Here is a 23575-nt window from a genome sequence, read left to right on the forward strand (position 1 = left end):
GAAATCACAGATACATTTGGGCGTTGTCAACATTTCACTCTTTTGGACATCTCCGAGAGCGAGCGTGCGGGAATATTTTTTGAGAAATAAAAGTATAAAAAACTGGATTTACCATGGGGTACCTATTGATGGTGCTAGTTTTTATTGCTGTAATTGCAGGTAAGAGTAAAATGCATATATGAGCGAGTATTGCGTTAGTGTTTAAAGCATTCTTTTCCCGGCCTTCTTGTTGTGAATCTGTCCTAACAAGACCAGTTTTAGTATGAATGGAAATTATAGTCTAACACCACATGGAATCTCTCTCCGTGCGACTCGGTAAGTAAAAGAATGATTTTTTTAATGTGTTGCGACCGACTTTCTGTGGCAGGGCTCGGTTGTTCCATGCAGAACCCGGTTGTTCAAAACAAATGTTGACATTCACGTTGGCTTTAACTTAATTTAGCGTTATCTCCTCCTAACGCCATAACGCCAGCGTTAGTGACAAATGTTGCTTTGGACAACAGGGCCCCGCTAGGTAAGTTGAAATGCCGGCCTGAGTGTTGGCATGCATGGGCATCGGTTCTCCAGGTTGCTGTCTACGTCATTTCAGTAACAGAAAGTCATAGGGGACTTCTTTCAGGGCAGATTCCTTCCGAAAAAGTCCGAATCGAAAATCGATGTGCGGCTGATATTCAATTTAGCCACCATGGCAGCCATCTTGAATTTCCCTCCGTCAATTTCGGGAAATATTTCATCTCATCGAGACCTTTTCTTCTGTGCATTGGAGTGGAGATCATTATGGGAAGGTCGAAGGCCACTGAGTCAACCATAAGTATGTATAACACTGCTGCATCACATTGCTTTGGCCTTTATTATTCATGATTTTAATGACCACCGAAGACCTGCCGAGAAACATCACTAATCCGATTACTAGCCAATGGAGAAGCCACACTATCGTCTGCGCACAAAATAAAGAGATTAACAAGGTACCGCACCCATAGTTTCATGCATGATATGTGGCAAGCAGTCATGATTCTGATCGCCGCAAGACTTTGACAAACCCGACCACATTCGACGATCCTCGCGCGCGGGGGCATTTGCGGAATTGGATCACATCTATAATGCTGGTGTTAAAGTTGGAAAAAGTGTTTCCTATAGTAACCTGTTCAATGGGCTATCATCTTGACCCTCAGTGTATTGGCTTTTCTCAACTTCCAGACAACGCGCGTCAATATGGACGGAGGCTACGGAGGTTCAGTATAATGGGCTATTGACCAAAGTTTTATTTTTCTAAATCCTTGTAGGGGGCCAAACAGAAGATACCAGCAACTGTTACAGTTGTGCGTATACAGAAGGCCATCCAGAGAACGAAACGCTAGATGGCTTCGTCAAGAAAATCCTACCACGAGGAACCGTTGCACCACTGAGCACCATTTGTGCATTGAAGCCAGTCCCCAAGAGTTACCTCATCTATTGTGGCTTTGCTGAAGTAAAGGCCGCCAACAACTGTAAGACACCTTCAGTTGACGATAGTGGTTTGGATTACTGTACCAGAAGCTGGTGTTATGTGAGTGTTGTTTCTACTAACAACGAGTTTTTAAACCATCAAAATAGTTTACTGATTAAAGGCTGACAGCTTTACCTTTCATTCAGAGCCCCTTGTTGTTTGTTTGGGGGGCGAAATGGTTCGGGGACACCATTGTCATAATTCCCCGAATCCGCTGACCGAAAAACACGTTTTCCAGTGGTTTTCCAGTCGTCTCTGACGTCATCATAATACATCACCAAGTAGCATGTGCACAGCCCGTAGATTTCCCATTAGCAATTAACAGTACTAACCGCACTAAATTTAAACTTCAGTCGAACTTTCCTTACTTTCAGCTTCAGCTGAACTTGAAATTTAAACATCAGCTGAGCTCAATTCAAATAGGGCAATTGACCAAATCGGAGCGCCGGCCATAGCCCAGATTCTCTGATTTTGTCTTCTTTCTTTTGACAGAAAGCTGTCTGGAGACTTGGAACGCAGGAGGCGATCTTTAGAATGTGCTTACCTGATGGAGAGGTGACCGAAGAACACGAAGTGTCTTTCGCTAGTATCAGAACGTGTCAAGGAGACAAGTGCAACACCGGCAGCCATGTTGGATTTAATGTGATACTTGCTCTAGCTGCGGGTCTGACTGGACTCTTACTCATATTCAATTAAACATGCTACTTATTTCGAGTGTGATACGTAGGGAGAGAAGGATGTTGGCTTTATCAGATCCGCCTAAAGTTCTTTGAATATACATATACAGTAGAACTATCTCTACTAAGGACACCCTCGGGACTGACAAGTGTTGTCCTTAATAGAGAGGTGTCCTGATTAGAGAGGTCAAATTGAATGGAAAGAACCAATTTGAGACCAAAACTAGTGTCCTTAATAGAGAGGTTGTCCTCAATAGAGAGGTGTCCGCTAAGGGAAGTTCGACATGTACATGTATTGTGAAGGCGGCTTTTAATCACTGCGTCTAATCACAATCTTTACATCGTAATTTTACCTATGATGGGCATAAGTATTATAATTTGATGAACAAGTCTGAATCCTGCCCCCAACTATACGATGCCGCAGTGTGGATCCTATTGGTTATCAAAGAGCGCCGCAGAGGGGACATGGTTAGACGTATACTCATAGATAAAACTCCAAAACCCTGTAAAACCCTGAAAACTGACGTCAATCTTGTTAGCTGAATAAATGTCTTCGGGAGCTAACTGGTTTTCGAATTTTTCTGTTATTCTCAGTGTGTTTTTCATTACTATGAAAGTTGTTGATACGACGCGGCCGATAAGCTGACATCCAACGACGGAACCCTAGCGGCAAATCGAAGACCTAGAACCAATATTGTATATTGTGGACCTTTGAAGCGTCTCCGAAGGACTTATCATGTATATATTTTAGTTTTATAGGCCTACCTCTTTTGATATGTGAGGCTGGGTGTTATTTTTTCAAACTTGGAAGAAATGATACATCTCAGCTGTGTATTTGCTTTGATATTTCAAAGCACTTAATTGATATTCATTCTAAATAATGTTAGACCCTTCCAATGTCTCCTGTTGCCATCTGTTGCTGTTTGTTGAAAGCACAAATATCAGGAATATCACATCAAAAAAATCATTTAATTCGTGAAGACAATGTAACTTTTCAAATCTAGATTCATGAGAAATATCTTTGATATATCTACTATGACATCCTCTCTGATATACTTCTAAATATCATACCATAGAAGAGGTATCATTACAAGAATATTTCAAAATGTCCAAAATGTAAACCATGGGAAATTTAAACCTTTTTTGAATTATATCCTGACCCCAACTGCCCTTTCAGCCTGGACCCCGAAGCTGTAAGTGTAATTTTGTCTTGTACAGCTGAAGGACCATTTGAAGGTTGTGTCAATGTCTTCCCAACCTGGCGAGATAACCAGCTGGAAGAGGTTGGTTGTTACACGGGCTGTCCTGTCGTCTCCAAAGGTGTCAAGGTCTTCCCAACCTGACCAGATAACCAGCTGACAGAGGATAGTTGTTTCAGAGTTTGTAGGTTGTGTCAATGCCTTCACAATCTGAATAATTCGTATTCCCGGCAAATGTGGAAAATATTGCCACTGGTTTACTTCTTCGCACATTTTGCACACGTTGTTGTGAGTTTGTATTGATTTTCTCCTATTTTTGTCACTTTCCACATACGATTGATGAAGTTATGGTTGATTTTAGTGTTTGTGCTGTATTGCCCGCTGGTGGGTCGGGTCAGAGGATGGCCATGCCAACTCCAAAACAATACTGCAGTGTCCAAGGAAGGGAACTTTTCCTATACACAGTGGATGCATTTGAAAGGTTGGTGTATAAATACATAGGCCTAGGGCCAGCCTGGCCTACACTCCCACGCCACTGGTACTTGCACTTTTGCAAACTGTAATTCCGCAAAAAGTAAGCTGTGGCTAATTAGTGATTAATAATAACGTCACGTCAGTAACAAACATCATTTATGTTCCTCGAATACATGAATGCATAGCATTATGACTGATATGAGGGCATGTATTCTCTGGCTTACAATACAAGTGTCATTCCTATAGACGACTTGTTGCATGACGTCTGTCTACAGTCCTGATATCGTTACAAAAAAACATCACTGGCGACATAGAATTGTCAGTGGGCTATACCTTCCCCAGACACCACGAGCGATGTGGCTCTTACTTATACATGTCTTCCATTACACTAGTGCCTCCTGGATAGAGAAAGTTGTGCTCGTGGTCAGTCAAGACCGAATAGACTTTGTCAAAACATTACTGGAGGAGAATGGACATAAGAGGACGGTTGTTGTGGAAGGTGGTTCATCTAGACATCACTCTATCAGGAAAGGAGTAAATGCACTTGCTTCCAAACTAAATGGTAGGTATATGTTTTTTTGAGCTGAGGTAGGCCTGCTGCGTTGGCGTTGAGTTGATACCTGAGCTATTGCAGTGGAATCACCACTAGCAGTAAGACTTGTAGCACACTATTCACCTCTTTCCTGAACAGTGCCCCTGGTAATGGAGCATTGTTGAATTAATTTTGCCAGAATTGGGACACTCTTTTGACTGATCAATGTTGTCCTTTAGACAGGTATCCTGATTACAGAGTCGTTTGTGAGGCATGGGTTATGTTATTTTTCATCCAATAAATTCTTTCTTAAAACAGTTTACTTGCCGAGATTCAATGTACACTGATGTATGACTGATCTCAAGCAATATATGTTTTCTACTTAATCCAGGACAACAGACTCCTGATGTCGTGCTCATCCATGATGTGGTGAGGCCATTTCTGCAGGAGGAGATTCTCAGGGAGGTGGCTGTGGCTGCTAGAGACCATGGGGTAAGCTCTGCTCATGTAATTCCTTTAGCGGGAACTTTTGGATGTGATAAACCCCTGTATTTTGTATGGACTCTGTGGACTGGTATTCTGGTCCACAAACTCATTCCGGTGGTCACGATTTTTTCACTCAGCAATTTGATCCCCTAGTTCCTGCCAATAGTCCCCCGAAGGGATGGTATGTCATTGTCATGGAGGCCGAAGGTACAACAGTTCACTTCAGAGAGCCGAAGCTGATAGTAATACCTGGAGAAGCCTATTCTTACTTTCCTGCTTACTTTGAAATATAAATAAATGTACTACATTTGTCGTTTCAGGCAGCTGGAGCAATCAAACCTTTGGTATCAACTGTTGTTGCCAGGGATGCAGATGGATTTCTGGAATGCTCTCTGGATCGGTCAAAATATCGAGCAAGCGAGATGCCACAGGGGTTTCGCTTTGATGTAATACACACAGCTTATAAAAAGGTACTGAACCCCAAGAACAAAAACTTATTGTCGAGCAAAACGAAGCCAGTAAACTAAGATTATATCTCAGAATTTTGTACATTATTGCACATAGAAATGCACCTAGAAATTATAATTGTTTCCTATCTTTTTAGTTTCTTTTGACACTTTGTTACTCTCCTTTTCAGTGCAATGACCATGATATGGAATATGGTACCGAGTGCCTTCATCTTGCCCAAAAATACTCCGGGGTCACTCCAATATTGGTGGAAACCTCATATGATCTGTGGAAGGTGAGATGCTTGTCAGCAAGCCATGGATTATACATTACCTGGGTTGCAAGATAAAATGACATCAATTTCATTGTGGCCTACTTCAGTGGTCTTGTCACATTAGATGCTTATGACCATGCTATCTATTCCCGCTACCATTATCAACCTTTTCTTATTTCTAGGTCACATATCCTAAAGACCTTTATGCTGCAGAAGGAATAATTAAAAGTAAGTGAAGAGCTTAGATCATTCCTAGTCTGATGAATACATGTATAAGGTTTATTAATAAAGGCAACTGTCGTTCCATTGCCTTCATCATTTGGTTCGTCTGTTACAGGTAGGATGAAAAGCACTGCCATAATATCAACTGAAGACACAGACGTTCTCTCAGAGCTAACGAGCCTTTTAAAATTGGATCTTAGTCAGGTAAATTGAACTCAAATTAAACCAGACTATTCTCCTTTTGCTCATCCTGGTTTAGGCACCAGGCTTCAAGAAAATCTTGGCTTTCGTCTCAATCGAAGGTTGACACATTCATACGGAAGTGACATACCCATGGTCACAAGCATCATGGCGGTGAAGGATATTGAACCAGCGGTGTTATGTTTGCGACACCTTCGAACTACTGGACCATTCGGCCATGATGGTGTGGCATAAATGTTGAATTTAACTTCAAAGAACAACATCTCTCCGATTTTTTTCAGGTGGAAGTCTTCAATGAACTTAGCACCATTCCAGAACTCTTTCAGGATTCAATCATTGCTCTATCGAGTTATAAAAACATTCCTACAGTCACAGAACGCTGTCGAAAATATCTTCGACCTGGTGCCATTTTGGTGCATGTATGTTTTCTGAACAATCAACTTGACTCAAATGATTCTGTTGATCTACTACGGATGATGGAACTTTTCAGAGGAGAGAATCAACCATGCATTATTGTGAATGTTGTTGTCTGCAAGGTAATTTTGATTCTAAACATGCTTTTACCGAGTTCAAACTAAAATGATATCAAATCATTTCTGTCCAGATAGAATAAAATTTTCATCCAGATGATGTCCATCCACTACAGCCAGCAGTTATTTGGTAGTTTATTGGGGGTAGTTGGCATCTAGTGATGATTCTTTGGCCTCCCACCAACACATCATCAGCTAGTATTGAACACCCGCTGGCGCCAAGCATAGTTGTTCCATGGTACATGTTAAATTTTGTCAAATCCATCTCTTATTCCCTGATTTTCTCCTTTTCAGAAGTCAAGTTGTCTGCAGAATGTCGCCAAAGTTCTCTCGAGCCTTATCATTGATCATAGGGTGGAATACTCAGGACAAGTGTTTTTCTGCTGAATGATATCATGGATCAGCTATGGTGCTCCTCCTCCTGCATTTGATATGCAGCGGTGATGATATATTGCATTCCTTTTTTGGGAGGTGTGCAATTTACAAGGACGTGAATTTTCAGTGTGTTCAGCTAGCTGCTTGAAAACCTGGGCATGGTATCATAAACTGGTGCATGTTGTTACTTAGATAGAAAGCTGACGGGTCAAATGTATGAAGACAGGTCAAATCGTAGCCCTTGGAATTTATTGTACATTTGGATCTTTTACTGGATATGACACATTACACCGAGTGCACAACCAAAGCAGGGTCAGGCCAAGCTCTGCCTTGCACCACAGGGTAAGGTAGGGTTCCACATGACAATTTGAATGATGTGGTTTCCTTATCCATTGTGCTGACTCTGGAAATCAATGGCTGTGTAATGACTCTCTTGTTCCATTTTATCAATTATGGTAAATCTGCACACTGTTGTTGTCTGCCACGTGTTGAACAAATGAACTTTTTTAAACATTTTTCTCATTTTGTATCCACCATTTGAAGTACTACTCAATATTTTGTAGATGTATTTATTCTTATTAAATCGTTAAAGATGTACACCAAAAAAAACTTGAGAGATACTTCAGTCATTTCACTTTTATGGATGCCCAACCTCAGGTATTGGATATACATGTACCGCTGCAACTTTGATGAATCCAAGGAATGTCTCCACCAGTTAACAAAGAATATTGGACAAGCCCTTTTGTGATACTGTATGATACCCCTACAAAAGGTTTGGGCTCTGTCTACAACCAAGACACCAAACCCCTTGGGATTCAGGAGTGTCACAAGCCTTGGTACCAACCATTCCACCAAACCATTCCCCCAGGACACCATATGCCATAACCAGCCCCCCTCTGAAGGTTTTAATACCCAGCTGTCCCTTCATGTTGAAGTGTAAACCAGCCTTCCAAGAACTCTTAATCATGTCACACCCAGCCCTTCCTTGCCAAGTGTCACGATGTGTCTTTGGGGGACACTGAAACCAGACATGCCCAGAACTCCTCCGATATGTATTGAAGTGTTACAACCAGCCTTCCCAGAAGACTTAACTATGTCATATCCAACCCTCTCTTGCCTAGTGTCACAATGCATCTTTGGAGGGACATTGAAACCTGACATGCCTTGTCCTTCTTTGATACATATATTGGTGTGTTGCATAAAGTCTTCCGAGTACACTAGTCCCATGTCACACCAAACCCTCTTTGACTTTGATATGGAATGTCACATCCAGTCTTCTGAGGACATCAAGCAATGTCAAAGCCAGTCCTCCCTTGGTAATGAAGTAAATTCAGTCTTTCCAGAACACTTAACCATGTCATGTGACCCAGTGTTACAAACAATACATCCAGTCTTCCCAGAACATGAGGCCAAGGCATATACCCAGACCTCCCTTGGTAATGAAGAGCCACAATTCAAGTTGTTCTGTTACAATTCCAGTTGATCAAGCCAGTACATGTCTTTCCAGCGGCAGGACACACCATCCTCTTGCCTAACGACACGACTCCAACCTTATCCAGACTCCGTGTGTACATGTATTAAGTGAAATGGCCTGATATCTCACAATGAGGACATACAGATAACACAAAGTTCATTAAATTTATTTATTTCACGATTAAATTTCAGATCTGGATTGGAATAGTATAACAGTGAGGTAAGGTATAGTACAAATATACCCCCAACAATAACTACTGTGTGGGTGCTTTTAGCCGGTTGAGAGGCAACTGTACAAAGGGGCCTATTTTACCTATAAAAGGCCTCAGTGTAACATGCCCATCTCTACCGGATTAAATGCGTTCATACAGTTTAAGTACATGAGTATTTTGTTATTAATAATAGTCAAGTAATGATTCATTGCCTTGCAACCAAGAAATATATCACATTATCATGATCAGATGATTAAAAGATTTACATTACAAGTATATATGACTATAATTGAATCATACACAACCTAAGCCCTGTGTATACTATTACTAGTCACCTAAAGATTACCAATTTGACCCCCTAGCTCCTGCCTATAGCCCTCCTTTAGCTTGATCTAATGGGTGATTTCTTTCATCACTCATCACATTTAATAAACAGATCGGCGACCAAATGGAGGTGATCAGATGGATAATTGCTCGATGGCAGACGATCTGGTCCAATCTGCTCCTCAGTTGGCAGTAACAACAATCCTGCTACATCAACGCTTACCCGCGTTACCCAAATATAATCGATTCCCTTACACGATTCACGCTCACCACCAGAGTGACTACCACGTATTTTCCAAGAGGTGTACTTTGGTTCACTTAGATCATTCTGCAGCCTCGTATAGATACTTTCCAAAGCTACCGGACTAGATTTCATAACGCCGTACAACGGCTCCTGGTAATTACCATTAAAATCACCGCAGATGACTACTGGAATGTGAGACATATCCTCCTGTACAAATTTAACCAAATGTTCAGCTTGGTTTTGCCTCAGTTCTTCATAACCTTGTTTTGCCTTGAAATGAGTTGTCAGGACGCAAAATTTCACGCTTGTTGTTTTATCGCTAAGTACAGCATAAGCAGCAATCTGATTTGTGACTGGATGATCAGGAGCTATGACAAATGAATTCGCCTTTTCTAACACATATTTGTCTTTTCGATAGAATACTGCACATCCATCTGGTCCGCTGTTCCCCCTGACATACAGACAAGGTGAGTCTGGTTTAGGAGTAAATATTCCTGTGTAGCCAACTGATTCTAACGCTGCGTTAAAGAAGCTGTATTGATCAACTTCTTCCAGGCATAAAATGTCAGGGTCATGTTCCAGCATGACTTCTAACATCTTCCACTTCCTCTTTTCCCATTCCAAGGTTGACGGTCCACATCGGATGAAATTATCATCTGCACTACAGAGAGCTGAAATAAAAAAGAATTCCTTAATTTTTACAGGCATAAATTCATGGAACTTGCACACAATCTAGATCTGCCCAAAAAAATGGAAAATCTGAAATAAATTTCTTTTTTAATAAATTTTATGTGCCAAAATGTTTGAAATCCTAATATTCCAAAAACAAGGAGGCATGATGTGTGTTGCACGACATACATGTTTGGCAGGGCAAGCAAAATATCCCTCACAGTGCCAGTGGGTTAAAGTTTAACCTTACCCCAAACAGGGGTAACAAGTCATAGATGATTGATTAATTGATTAATAAGGTTTTGGATAAAAGCTGTGATTCTATTTTACCTTGAGCAAGTATGTTCCACTGCATCACTCTGACTTTACAGCAGCCTTTGTCAATGTCAGGACTATTGTTGAAAACATTCCATTTTCTCTCAATTAACTTGGGTCCATCTTTGCGCCAATTTTTTACATCCGTAAGTAGGTCTTTGGTGGACTGAATCTTCTGAAATTTTGGTTCCATATCTGTTTTCTGGAAATTTAAAGGGAAAATAAAAGTGTCTTTCCATCATTCATGCATTATCTCATTCATTCATATGATGCTGCCATTTATTTGCCCTGTTGGTGTAAACCACGACCAGGTGGGCTAGAGCTCTGTCTAGTCTCTGATCTGATATGTTTGTTCTAAGAAGGTACAGCCTTTTACCAATCCTAAGGAAGCTTATGTTCATTTACAAGCTCTGAAAGAACACTAAATGGGCATTTTATGTCATGACCTTGTTTATGTTTGAAATGCTTGGTCGGTCAATCTCCCAGTCTTCGGTCCGTCTGTCGAATTTTACATACACCCGCTGAAATTCTCACATTGTTGAAAGTATGACGGCGACCCAACTGTGGCAGAGACATAAGGTCGAGTGTGGAGCATGGAAATATGTAGGTCAAGGTCGGTCAAAATGATTCCCTAGATCAGAACGCATTCTTTGGCATCATCGATCATAAAATGTGTGGCCGTAAGAAGTGTTGTTGTGGAATGTTCAGGAATCATCAGAAAGGCCTGCCGAAATATTTAACAAAAAAGCTTTAAATTTTTTGTTGTGGTTTCATTTTCATTACCAAGATGATCATTGAGATCGAGGAGGAACAGACATGACTTGACTGTGCATTTTTTACACTATTATTATAGCCTAACTACATACACTGCAGTGCATGTATGCATGCACATAAATCATGACATGCCATGTCACTATGTCATATGCACTCTGCCATGCATTGAGATGACATTGTCACTGTCACTGTCGGCCCACACCAGCACTGCAAATCAAAATGCACTGCATGCACCCAATGATATGATATCGATAGGCCTACATCTTAATCTTCTCTTAATGTTACATTTTCAGGTTTGATGCTATGATGTGGTGAGAGTGAAGATGGCTACAGTTGATGACAGTGACGCTGCTGTTGCAAATATCCTATTAGAAGAAGGAAAATATCAAGGTATGGAGTGCAGAAAGGACGATTACAAATATAAGAATTAAACTGAGATTGTTTTAGCAATGCTTTGATAAAGAAGGCTGTGTCCAGTAGCTATTATATAGAATGGGAAATTGATATCAACAATGTCAGTGAGAGTGATGGAAATGATGTCGGGATGGAGCTGTCTTCATTCCCCTGCGATAATGCCAACATTTTGATACGTATTCAGTCAGGAAACCTGTTAACAATTCAGAGTGCCGAGTATTTCTGTCTTCCACATTTCAGAGGCTTTGGAGCTTGCACAAAAAGCAGTCGAATCAAGCCCAAAGGATGCCAGAGCTTATTTAGCAAAAGGGTAAGATAAATTTTAAATGGTCTGCTTCGCTGCAATTGCAGCAACTTATGTCTTTAGCTCAGCTTGATATGGTCTGAGAAGCCGATTCAGCTGAGTGTGTCATGCAATATTAACACAGAGATTGGAAAGTGATCCTTTCTCACCCAGGGGACAAACCATTTCATTCCATTCGTTGCTACTCCAGTAAGTCCTCAAAGGTTGGCATTTTTCAGTATCACTTCTATATTTGATGATGCATATTTTTTCCTTTTTTATCAGAACTGCATGTTTTCATCTCGACAAGTTCCCAGAAGCAAAATCTGCATTTATTGAAGGTCAGAAGCTGGATGATTCTAATGCTGCCTTCAAGACGTGGCTAAGGAAGTGCGACGCTGAGCTAGATTGTGAGTATCCTAGAATAGGATCCCCGCCCCTTAAAACAATATCAAGAATTCTTACATCATATCAAATGAACTTTGAGGGAGTCGAGAAAACCTCAGGCCAGTTTTTTGTTAAGTTTTCAAATTGGGACAGTCGAGGCAATTTGTGCAGGCGTTGCTCATTCATCTTTCACATGTCGACATTGTACACTAGATTGTTAATTGTTTTTGAAATTCTTTTCTCAGTGGCGAAGAAAGAGAATTCAGGTGTTGGTTCAAGCTCAGGAAGTGATGAAAAACCAAAACCACCGCCAATGCCATCAGGACAAAAAACAAGGTAAGAAAGAAAGTGATTTTTAAAGAATAATACAAATGTTTACTAATGTGATCTACTGCTGTTTTGTCAGTTTACTAATGTGATCTACTGCTGTTTTGTCAGTTTACTAATGTGATCAACTGCTGTTTTGTCAGTTTACTAATGTGATCTACTGCTGTTTTGTCAGTTTACTACCGTAATGTGATCTACTGCTGTTTTGTCAGTTTACTAATGTGGTCTACTGCTGTTTTGTCAGTTTACTAATGTGGTCTACTGCTGTTTTGTCAGTTTACTAATGTGATCTACTGCTGTTTTGTCAGTTTACTAATGTGGTCTACTGCTGTTTTGTCAGCTGACATCAGATGGTCAGAGTTCAAATATAGAATAGGAATGGCATTTCTGCAAAATCCAAAATGGATATTGATGATGATGATGACTATGATGATGAAAATATCAGTCTTTAGAAAATATCAGACTTTTGAAAAATCTAATCAGAATTCTCACAGAAGATTGAAATGAAAAATCTGTCATGTACTTTCAAATGTTGAATCGATGCAAGTACTCATAAATATTTTCTTTTTTATGACTTCTTTCAGATATGATTGGTACCAGACAGAGACACACGTCATTGTAAACGTCATGCTGAAAAATGTGAAACAGGAAGATTGTAACATCAATATTCAAACCAGAACAGTAAGATTTGTTAGCTTAAGATCTTTGTGCCTCCCAAGTGCATATGAGGTGGGACTTCACGTCACACCGATTGCTCGGTGCAGACATCATTGCTAGTGTACATGTAATTGTTGTATCTGGGTAAGAGAGAATGACTCAATGCCATCATGATGCTATTCCTTGCCTCTGTGCAGTCTATTGACAATGCATCGATCCATGAACTGCTGCAATCAAAACAAGGATTAACATATTTTTGATTATAAACATTGACATCCTGTAACCAAGGCCTTTGAGAATGTTAACTACTTCTCACTTGTTTGTTTCAGTTCAGTGCCACTGTGAAGCAGCCATCAGGAAGTGAATACAGCTTAGAGTTAGACCTGGCTCATGCTATCGATCCAGAGAAATCATCAACTCAAATCTTAAAACCAAAAGTGAGTAGGCAAAAACCCAATTGGGGTCTAAACATTAAAATGATTATTTACCAACTTAGATGTCTTCTAATGCCAGACTGGCATCTGAAAACACAACAGATGCACCTTTGACAACAGGAGGATTGGTGGAATCCATCAGACGTAACTAGCAACGTTGCTCTGTTGTTGCATCTGCAGACCACAGACCTCCATACTAATCTATTGGGGCCATTCAAGCCCCTGGGTTAAACATTGGTACATGTATGTGTCAACAATATAAGGCTCTCTGATGTATTTACGGTGGGGTAAAAATGTACCAAGATCAATAATTTCATCAACGCAAGTATCAAAATTGTTTTTGAACTGTTGCAGATTGAGGTCAAGTTGAAGAAAGTGGATGGTATCCGATGGACTGCCTTAGAGGGAGAGCCCGAGAACATCAAACAGTTCACACCAGGGTCAACAACAACAACAGGTAAACAACGTTCAATCAAATGAGATTACAGAGGTGTGGACCCGCTTAAAGTGAGGTTCCATTGAACCAGTAACATAGGATACCAATACATGTTGCCTTTCAGTACAAAGTTCTCATTTGGCTTTATAGTAGGCATAGCTCGTAAAATGGTGCCCTGGTAACAAGACATTCCTTTATGCTGAGGATTTTCTTTTTAGGCAGTTCCACCAAATACCCATCAGCGAGCAAGAAAGACTGGGACAAGATAGCAGCGGAGGTGGAGGAAGACAAGCCAGAGGGAGATGCTGCACTCAACGAATTATTCCAAAAAATATATGCTGATGGGGGCGATGATGTGAAAAAGGCAATGCAAAAATCTTTTGTAAGTATTGCAGGTAATCCCTGTTTGCAAGTAGCTCTGATGACGTCAAAAGCAGTACCGTATTTTGCTGCGTATAAAACGCACCGGGGTATAAAGCGCACCCATTGAGTCCGTAGACAAAATCCAGACATAAGGCGCACCTACGTATAACACGCAGTACATTTTACATACTACAGGTATACACAATGTACCGGGTATACTGAGCCTCGCTTTGATGTTAAATCATGGCGGCACACGATCAGCTGATTTATCGATTTGGATTTATCTCGCATCTACGCTCTGAATATTGCCGCTAAGGACCCTCAAAAACATTTATAGAAGTAACTGAAATGATAATGAGGATACTAATATGTATTGCATACAGAACAGGCGAGTTAGCATCGGTGAACTATGCAAAGTGCATCGATATTCCCGATTTTTCTTTCGTGCAAAAATACAAAATGCGCCGACTTGGTTGCGAGCCAAAAAAGCCGTCAAAAGAAATGAGTTGATGGAAAAAATCTTGTGATCATTCGGTGGCTTCCTAGGGCTAGGCCATAGATAACACGCACCTTCGTATAACGCGCACCCCCCGATTTTAGGGCTTTCTTGGGTCAAAAAGCTGCGCCTTATACGCAGCAAAATACGGTAAGTTAAATTGTCATCAGCAACATCTTTCCCCAGTGGTTATGTTACTTCCAGAATGGACTATTGGAATTTGCTTCTCCGCATAATGCCAAAAGTTTTCACTAAGAGGCTCGAGTGGTTTCAGAACATCACATTCCACATTGTAACGCACACCCGAGAGTGAACACACCACACCTGTGTTGAAGCAGTCCTGGTGTAGTGGAGAAGTGAAGTCAATTCAAGGCCCTGGTGCATACTTTCAAGTGCTTGTATGGCAAGGTGCCTTGGTACAATGTATATCTCTAATATGGTCAATGTTTATCAGCCTCTAAGGCACCTAAGATCAGGTTCCCTTTGTAAAGTATCAATCACTCCACATGTTCATGCATCATTTTCTTGCAGTTTGAATCTGGAGGTACGGTATTGAGCACAAACTGGAACGAAATTGGCAAAGAAAAAGTTGAAGTCAAACCACCAGATGGTATGGAGTTCAAAAAGTGGGATGGATAGCATATGGACTCTTTTTGATACAAACTAGTGATGACAGTTGTAGAGGCTCAACCTGGACAACTACATGGAAGGCACTACTTTACTTGTACAGACAAGCATGAAAAATGGAAAGATATAAGGAATTCAGGATGCACAAACTCTTACTCTTTGTAATGAACTTTAGAGCAGAAATAGTGCTTTCACTTTCAATTAGAATATCTCTGTCAAAACATCATGGATGAAGACATAATATGCATTATATAGATTATGGATGTATGTTCTGTGCAATGCATCGGTTACTGAGTGCTTGCACCGTTTTGACAATCATGGTTTGCAAGTTATAGTTTTGTTCCCATCCTCTAGATAGCATCACTTGAGTATCAACATTTTGTACGATGTTCTGGTCTCATGATGAGTTATCAATGAATTATCAATGAAAAATAAATGTATATTCAATAATTATGAAGTCACATTCTTTTCATATGGATCAAGGTACAGGTCTTTTTAAAGGGAGACTATAAGCAGGAACCGTCTGTGACTGAGTGTCGGCAAAGTTACCCCTTCTTCTTTCTACACCTTGGCAGTACATCAACACTATTCATGCAGAATCTTTTTGTGTCTCCGTCGAACCTGATCAATAGGTGACAAAAAATCGATATAGCCTACAAGACAAGTCTTTGTGAATGTGACGGAGATTATGAATGTTGCCAATGAAGACAAGTCCCAGTTAATGTGACTGATTGATATTGCCATGTTGGAGCTTCATGTCATACCCATTACAGTCTTCATTTTCAAGTCTCTTAACCTGAAGGCGGTATACATCGCAACTGTCTTCGAACAAATCCTGTTGATGGCATGTCCATCACTATGGATGGGGAAGAATACCATTCCTTGCACAGTGATCACATGGTTGTACTTGGACAGAATGAATACAATGACAAGAGGACATCGGCTGGTCCAATGCTGATTGTGACAAAGGGGGACTGATAAGCTCTGCTGCTCAGCATGACAAGGATCAAAGACCTTGTGCCAGTAGTCCGATCTGACAACAGATTTTATGGTGCAATCATAGTCTAAGTCCTAGGCTTCTCTGTCAATGATCTGTCCGATGAGTAGAGTAGGACTGTTTGAACAAAACGGGAAGGGGCATTGAGTTCTGGGCTGTCTTGGTTGGGACATGGCTGGAAGACAGAAAGGTTGTGATGGCAAAACCTGCATGTGATATCAAGGTTTGGGATCCAGTTATAGAGTGATCGTGTACAGCATGTTGAGTCAGGATGGTGTTGGCTGCCTCTCTTTCTGTGTCTGCAACCTCTCTCAGCAATCTCTCTCAGACGTAAGATATGGTATGATATGATATCAATCGTATTCAGCACTCTGCCTTTGTCTAAACAGCAAAGCCTATCCCAAGCTCCTTTCCATTGCGATGGGTCACTCTTGCCCTGCGAGGGTATGAGAGAAGGAGCCTGGACTTTACATTTCATATGAACGGCAGGCAATGTCTTCCTCAAGAAAGTGGTGATCCTTCCAAATCGAATCACAACCTCCTGATAAGAAGCCTTGTGCTATTAGTACTTTTCTTCTGATCTCTGTTAGTTGTGTCATGAGGACATACATAAATTCTACTCAGGAGGGGCATACATAGCTGGGACAGAAATGTGTTCCTATAAAAACAAATGATATTGATACATGGACCATTCCCAAACTCAAATGTCCTACAGAAATTGAAACGGGTTTTGCGTGCTTCTTCGTCAATGGATAATACCGTTGTGACTGACTGGGCGTCAGATCGGGCGGAGTACCGTCCTGACGTCTCAACCTTGTTGGAGAGACATCCGATGTCCCTTGTGTCGTCACCCATGGTGGTTGTGACGGCCCCTTTGTTGACATTGTTTGGTTGTCAAGTGAGAGGATCTATGAGTGAGAGTTGGAGTAGGGTGTTTTGGCGCTAAAATGACCTTTGGGTGTCATTTTAGAGTCGGGAGATGATTTGGCAGGGTTTTAGACTGCCAAATGGAACGGTTTCGGTGTAGTAGTGACCTCATCAGTTATGCTTATATGACTTAAACTGAGTGAAGTAGGGCAGCGTGCCTACTAGGCCCTCGAAGACTCACTTGAGGGTGAATCCAGTTTCCTCTTTGTGGTGAGAGGGAGCTGTGATGCGTCTGTGAGGACGAATTGCGAGGGGTTGTAGCTGTTTGGCTTAGCAATGTGAAATAAAATGTTTTCTAATTATTTCAGCATATATGGACGTGGAGAACTGGTTTTATGGACTGGGGTTCTGTGAGATACCCCTGCTGTGAGATTAGTAACGGTACTTCAAAGTGACAACATCAAGTGGTGTGTTGATGCGAGAGTGGATGTGACCTGGGCTCATACGGAAAATGAAATGATGGAAACGCCAGAGGAGTATGAGGGAGATTACCAGGACCTGTTGTCCTTGATGTTGAGTCCTAACGGCGACATTGTGCGCAGACGATGATTGTGCCATCTGGAGCGATGTGCATGAATTCTAAGACAGGGATTGAAATGTCCTGGAGGCCATGGTGATCTGGGAGGTTGAAGTGATGTCCTATGACATCGGTGGCAATGTTTTTGGTGACACTCTGGAAGTGATCTTGGAAGCGTTCTAATAAAGACCGTTTCGTCTCGCCAACGTATTGTATGTGACATTGACGGCATTCGATGCAATAAATCACGTTGTTGCTTTTACAGCAAATTCCTGTTTTTGTGTTATATGATTTGCCCGTGGTGTGGATAATTATCTGACCAGACGTGTCTAAGCGAGGGCAGTATCTGCATGTTCTCGGGGAAAGACAGTTCCTCCGAGGTTGAGGGTCTCTGGTGGTGTTTAAAGCTCTGGGTTGGACCAGCTTGGATCGGACGAGATTGTCTCTGAGATTTTTTGGTCTTCTGAAGCCATTTATGATTGGTGTCTCATACAGGTGCAGAGTAGTTTTATGTCTGTCTGGAATGTTCCTGTTGTCTTTGATGATGGCGGCTGGTTTAGTCAGAGCCGGGTTATAGGTTGTGATAAAGAAGAAGGGGGTGTCAAATGTCCTACAGATTCACGTACTGTGGCCCTATGTTGTATATCTGCTAGGGCTGACTGTGTGTTCTTTAGAAAAGACTTTTGCCAAAGGCCCTTACCCTTTTCCTTGGATTGAGCTAACTTTTCTCTGACATGCAAAAGCTGGACTTTATTCCAGTACATGCATTATAATCTGACTTGGTCTTAGCTTGCATCTCACAATTTTCTTGAAGACATTCACAGCCTTGTCTCTCCCACAGCAGTCATCTGGGCCTGCTGTCTTAGACTGACCTAACATCTCACTGTGCTCTAGATGACATGCACACCGGGGCCTACTGCCTTAGGCTGAGCTATCACCACACCATGCTTGTGAAGACAGGTACAACGTACTTGGTCTCTTCTATACCGCAAGCACAAGGGCCTAACAAAAAAGATCTGGATTCCGCGCGGTCGTGTGTAAAATCAGAATTGTAACAGCTACTGTCATCAGCTTGGTTGTGACAGTGTCTAGGACGAGTGAAGCCAGCTGGTAATTACTGCATTGCACTCTGAATTCTGTCGTCACTCAAGGTAAATCAGGTCTCTTGTCTTCCTGGATGAGATAATACTGGTATTCCACTTGCGGTCAACATCAGCTTTATAATCTTTCCTCGGTGCTGATGGTAGGCCTATAGCTCAGAGTGTAGGAATGAGAAGTATCCTATATTGACAGAGACATATACAAAACGCCACCTTAAAAAGCAGAGACTATAACATGGCAGAGCACTGTCGCAATCAACTGGACTATCAACTGGGACAAGTATAGTGTGCCTGTCTTCCTTGGCTGCGACAAACCTTCGGGCAAAAATGCCTGACGGATTGTTCTCACCATTATGTTGTGACATTTGGGGAACCTTGGAGAGTGGCAGTATTCACACATTCAGCTTGGAAGACATAAATGGAGTGCCAGTGATGCGACATTGATCTCAGGTTGTGAAAGAACAAGGAAATCAAGCTATGTTGTGCTTGTCCATCTTGGTTGTGACATTGGAAACAAACAAGAGCTGGTTGTCTGGTCCAGCAAAACTAGTCTATTACATGAATGAGATGTGTTTGTTTAATGCTGAGAAGATAGATCTGGGCTCTGGAACAGTCAGTGGTAAGGCCAGCGCTGAACTCAGAGTAGACCTGTCTCACCAGTTCAACCTAATCAGTTAAGTCAGTTCTGCTTCAAAAGTTTGAGTTGTCCTAGCTCTTTAGAAGCATATACCTTACCTTAATTGGGATGGACACTTTTTCTGGGGGAACATTTTAGACTGCTCATTTGTACATGAATCAAATTGGATCAACACATTTTCCCGAGGGGACATTTTAGACTGCTACACCAGCTTTGATATTTGATGCATGCATCCAATTAGACCTTGCATTTGTAAGAGATACGTTTTTCATCGACCACATAGAGACTTTGTAGTATGAGAGAGAAAGATCTAAACTTTGTTTGCTTATCATCATCCGTCAATCACATCATTCAGGAAGGGAAGATATAGTGGTAAGTGAATTTGATGGGTAGATATTGATTTTGGTGCCAATCATTTTATGCTTTTGTTTATTTTTTCCTGTTTGAGTAGGTGGTCATGTTGATAATCTGTCTTGGGGGCCAGGTTACAGAGAATGGAACATGGTACTATGGATTAGCAAAGAAGACACCCAACTGTGTTTGAAGTCCCAGGCCCTGCTGAAGTGCCAGTTGTCCAGAGACAATGAAGAATGCTCCATAATGCTGTTCAATCAAAATTTTGTGCCCCAAGTAACATTCTAGCATCATCAAATTAAATGTTCCACATGCTTCTTGCACAATCTTGATTTAGGGTTCAGCAGTCTTTTCACAAGATCCTCTTCCAATGACTATTACTGCAGACAATTCCACTGATGTCCAGCGAGGTGTGAAAAGTGATTTAGTCCTGGGGCAAGATCATGACTAAGGAGACAGAAAGCTCTTCCATGCCACTGGACTACATGTCAAGAGCAGAGCCAAGTTTGGGAACCGACATAAAATGATTTCCAATGGGGGAGTTGTTTAATAGTTTTGGGGAAGTGGAAGTAAGATATCGACAGATGCTTGTGTTTCCACTGCGTGACGTGGCCCAATTCGGTGCACTGTCATCCCAGCCAAGCCATGTCTTCCATGAACCTGGCCATTGCATTTCCTTACAATGCACTCCAACACGACACTGAATCGCAAGAATAAATACTCAAATTTCCAAAACTAGTCATTTATTAACAACTTCTGGTAGTTCATTTGACCATCATCCTAACATACTCATATTTACAGAATAAATATGATCCGATCTCAGTTGTCTGGGTAGTTGTCTAAAATCTTATGTACACTTTATACATCATTGGTTCTGAATTTATTGCTTTATAAACTATTTGACAATTCCAATAAGGATGACAACAAGTAGAGGCTAGATTCACTGTGTTAACCCGGAAATACTTTGAGATTTAATTCAGCATTTTGACAACCCTGTATAAACAGTAGTTTCCATCCGATATTCTTTTTCACAGCAATACATTTTATCTGTACATGCCAAAAACACACCAAAGGCAAGCAAGCCTTTCCTGGTTCACAGTATGGGGTTTGGATTACAAGGACAATCTAGTATCTTCCAATACTATGTTTAATGGACTACAGACACGTGCATACACTTCTTTTCGAAAAGGAAGAAAAAGCGCTAAGTACATCGAGTTATGCCAGGCCCATATCCTCAGAACACGCCAGATCTAGCCTCTTCAAAAGAACATCAAGATCATTCACCGAACCTTACTATGTCCAGCTAGGCGCTACAGCAAGAGTAGAACAGGCTTTCAAACTTGTATATCAAATACTAATGTAGCATAGGAAATACAGTATGGTACCCGGTATGTGCTTTATATCAAAGCCAATAGAGTGTTTTACAATGTAAATGATCCAATAGCTTTTTACAAATTTTGTTTCTTGAATAACAGAATTTTTCCGTCAGATGCATGCAATAGAACTAAGGTCACCAGAACAAAAAGGCAAAATGTTACCCAGTCCAAGGACTACCATGACACCTCTTCACAGCAACTCAAATATACCAATAAAATATCTAGCAATGTAACTTTGTTTAATGTACATTCAAATAACACTAAAATGTGCCAAAAGTTATAAAATACCAGAATAGCCATATCCAGTTTGAAGGCCCCGCACAATAATGGTAAAGCCTGAACACCCATTGGCCATCGGTAAACTATAAAATAACATCATAACAGAACACCATCTTAGAATTTTCAGAGAGTGCCCAATATATCGTATATACAATTTACAAATCATAAGTAGTCTACAACCATAGCACAGGGATACAACTGCACTTTTGACCTAATGCAAAAAAGACATTTTCATTCCATTGGCTGAATCAACTGAATTGACCAAATTCTGCTTGTTGACCAAGCATTTTTTAATGATGCAATCCTTTAAAGACAAATTATCACGACCACCCCCATCGCTGTAACCCATGTCGATTTCAGGTTGGTCAGTGTGTCTTTTTGAAGTTCTGATTGGTCATTCTTGGCTATTTCTTCCAATTTAAACCCAAATTTCGCCATTTTTTACACTCAAAATATTCAAGAATCATAAGGTAAAAGTCAATGAATACCTCTGTCGTTGCCCTTCTACAAATATCTAGAATATAAACAACAGAACAGCTGACCACAAGACCACATGGTACTTCACAAGAACAAAAACACTAAATACCATCACAAATAATCAAGATCAGGAACGTCCACCCAGCGAGTGTTTTTAAGTTTTCAACGCAGTCTGTTGCCAGAAAGGCGAACTTTGAAATCGCCTGATTTCTTAACTGCAGTCGTGACTATCCCCCAAAGACTCCACGAATCCCAATTTTTACCAGTTTAAAGCCAATTGAAACCGACTTAATTGTTCGCACTCAACACAGGTTTTCCTGTACTTGGAGATCTGTGTTTTTTAGGTTGACGTACACAACAGTATCCGAAGTCATAAAGCTAGTTTGAGCTTTTGCAACAGTATTTGTAGTTGTAAAGCTGAAGTTCAATGCTGCCCACTACAAAAACAGTGAAAGTGATCTACAGCTCTACATCATGGCTAGTCCATCGTCTCAAACTATACCAAGGAAGTCAATTTTGATTTTGTGCACTACAAAATATGTTCATGTGAATTATGTCTATCAATACTGGTGCTTTGAAGGTTAGGAAGCCATACTTTCAACATGATAAATTAGGCATAAAAGCAAACATAGAATTTGCCGAGTCAGCCCTACTGAAGATTTTAGAAGAGTTGTATTAATTACGCCAAAAAGTGTACACTAACAGTTAGTAGAATGTTTGTGTACATTTTTTACTGAACACGAGCACCATCCACTTATATATGCCCATTGAAAGTTCGATTGTTCAAAAATAAAGCTGTGAATAGTTTTTAACTGACTTTATATCAGCTGGCACTGCTGCCTTGAGAGAAAAGATCTGTACTTGGCCAAGACCCTTTAATGTCCTGGGAATATACATTATGTAAAACAGATGTCCTTCAAAACGTATCTCATTGTGTCTTCGGCGATCTCACACTAACTAATTTTCATTGTCCTATCCCAGAAACGCCATCCAAGGATGCCCAATCTCCCTGCTATTAAGTCAATCACACACGTCTTTGCATTTATCAGAATTCAATACATTCAATCTATCAATTTTGGCTTCAAACCAAGTCATCACTGTGTCCATATGCTCCTTTCTGGAGCCTCGAATTCAGCACACAATCACCCCTCTCAAAACAGAGTCAGAAGTTCACACGGCGCAGAGCAGGTGTTAATATACACCATCTCTTGAACCAAGGCGACAACGTCTCATCACTCCTCCCAGATATGGCACGGATTATACCAACATTATATGTCAGTTTCTGGTTAGCTTGTTCCGCAGTCAATTTCCACGATATTCTTTGGTACTTGAGCAAACTGATATACAAGTCTCTGACCGTCAACTTTGTTGAGGATCCCGCGTGCATAGTAGTACCTAGAGAAATAAAGAAATATGTTATATTTGGTATCGCACAGACACAACACACGCATGATGATAGTGGTAATATTAATCAAACATGAATATGTACTGTATTGCCAAATCTTTTAACATGTCTTGCAAGAAACACCCACATATTTCCTTCATCATTATACATGTTCCTTTCATTAGCATG

The 23575-nt window shown here is 40.9% G+C and overlaps 5 protein-coding genes across 9 annotated transcripts in view; 3 read left to right on the forward strand and 2 right to left on the reverse strand.

Moving 5' to 3' along the window:
* Window positions 1–23: 23 nt before the first annotated feature.
* On the forward strand, window positions 24–2727 carry LOC135493944 (uncharacterized). The gene is made up of 3 exons (XM_064781628.1): window positions 24–159; window positions 1284–1546; window positions 1979–2727. The coding sequence occupies exons 1-3, from the start codon at window positions 114–116 to the stop codon at window positions 2180–2182; spliced, it is 513 nt and encodes a 170-aa protein (XP_064637698.1). The 5' UTR covers window positions 24–113; the 3' UTR covers window positions 2183–2727.
* Window positions 2728–3661: 934 nt separating this feature from the next.
* LOC135493674 (D-ribitol-5-phosphate cytidylyltransferase-like) lies at window positions 3662–7428 on the forward strand. Its single transcript, XM_064781170.1, has 9 exons — window positions 3662–3843; window positions 4229–4398; window positions 4760–4860; window positions 5175–5324; window positions 5492–5596; window positions 5758–5803; window positions 5913–6001; window positions 6280–6534; window positions 6823–7428. The coding sequence occupies exons 1-9, from the start codon at window positions 3710–3712 to the stop codon at window positions 6913–6915; spliced, it is 1143 nt and encodes a 380-aa protein (XP_064637240.1). The 5' UTR covers window positions 3662–3709; the 3' UTR covers window positions 6916–7428.
* A 1126-nt stretch (window positions 7429–8554) lies between these two features.
* On the reverse strand, window positions 8555–10644 carry LOC135493731 (nocturnin-like). Its single transcript, XM_064781267.1, has 3 exons — window positions 10587–10644; window positions 10156–10342; window positions 8555–9827 (listed from the first exon to the last, which is right to left on the reverse strand). The coding sequence occupies exons 2-3, from the start codon at window positions 10331–10333 to the stop codon at window positions 9001–9003; spliced, it is 1005 nt and encodes a 334-aa protein (XP_064637337.1). The 5' UTR covers window positions 10334–10342; window positions 10587–10644; the 3' UTR covers window positions 8555–9000.
* A 101-nt stretch (window positions 10645–10745) lies between these two features.
* Window positions 10746–15788, forward strand: LOC135493732 (protein SGT1 homolog). Of its 3 annotated transcripts, none has more exons than XM_064781268.1 (10): window positions 10746–10820; window positions 11208–11304; window positions 11569–11638; window positions 11897–12021; window positions 12244–12334; window positions 12910–13006; window positions 13312–13419; window positions 13771–13873; window positions 14071–14234; window positions 15243–15788. In XM_064781268.1, exons 2-10 carry the CDS (start codon window positions 11238–11240, stop codon window positions 15348–15350), a joined length of 933 nt encoding a protein of 310 aa, XP_064637338.1. In that variant the 5' UTR covers window positions 10746–10820; window positions 11208–11237; the 3' UTR covers window positions 15351–15788. The 3 variants fall into 3 exon arrangements, with proteins under 3 accessions (XP_064637338.1, XP_064637339.1, XP_064637340.1); XM_064781269.1 differs by having other exon boundaries at window positions 10748–10862; XM_064781270.1 differs by having other exon boundaries at window positions 10752–10812.
* A 4800-nt stretch (window positions 15789–20588) lies between these two features.
* The window catches only part of LOC135493273 (ETS-related transcription factor Elf-4-like), a 42848-nt gene continuing 39861 nt past the window's right edge, over window positions 20589–23575 (reverse strand). For all 3 annotated transcript variants that reach the window (XM_064780427.1, XM_064780426.1, XM_064780428.1), the window contains one exon: window positions 20589–23397. In XM_064780427.1, the coding sequence (XP_064636497.1) occupies window positions 23289–23397 (109 nt within the window). In that variant the 3' untranslated portion in view covers window positions 20589–23288. The remainder of the gene's footprint in view (window positions 23398–23575) is intronic.

Source organism: Lineus longissimus, chromosome 9 (genome assembly GCF_910592395.1).
Source record: "Lineus longissimus chromosome 9, tnLinLong1.2, whole genome shotgun sequence".
NCBI classification, from domain to species: Eukaryota; Metazoa; Nemertea; class Pilidiophora; order Heteronemertea; family Lineidae; genus Lineus; species Lineus longissimus.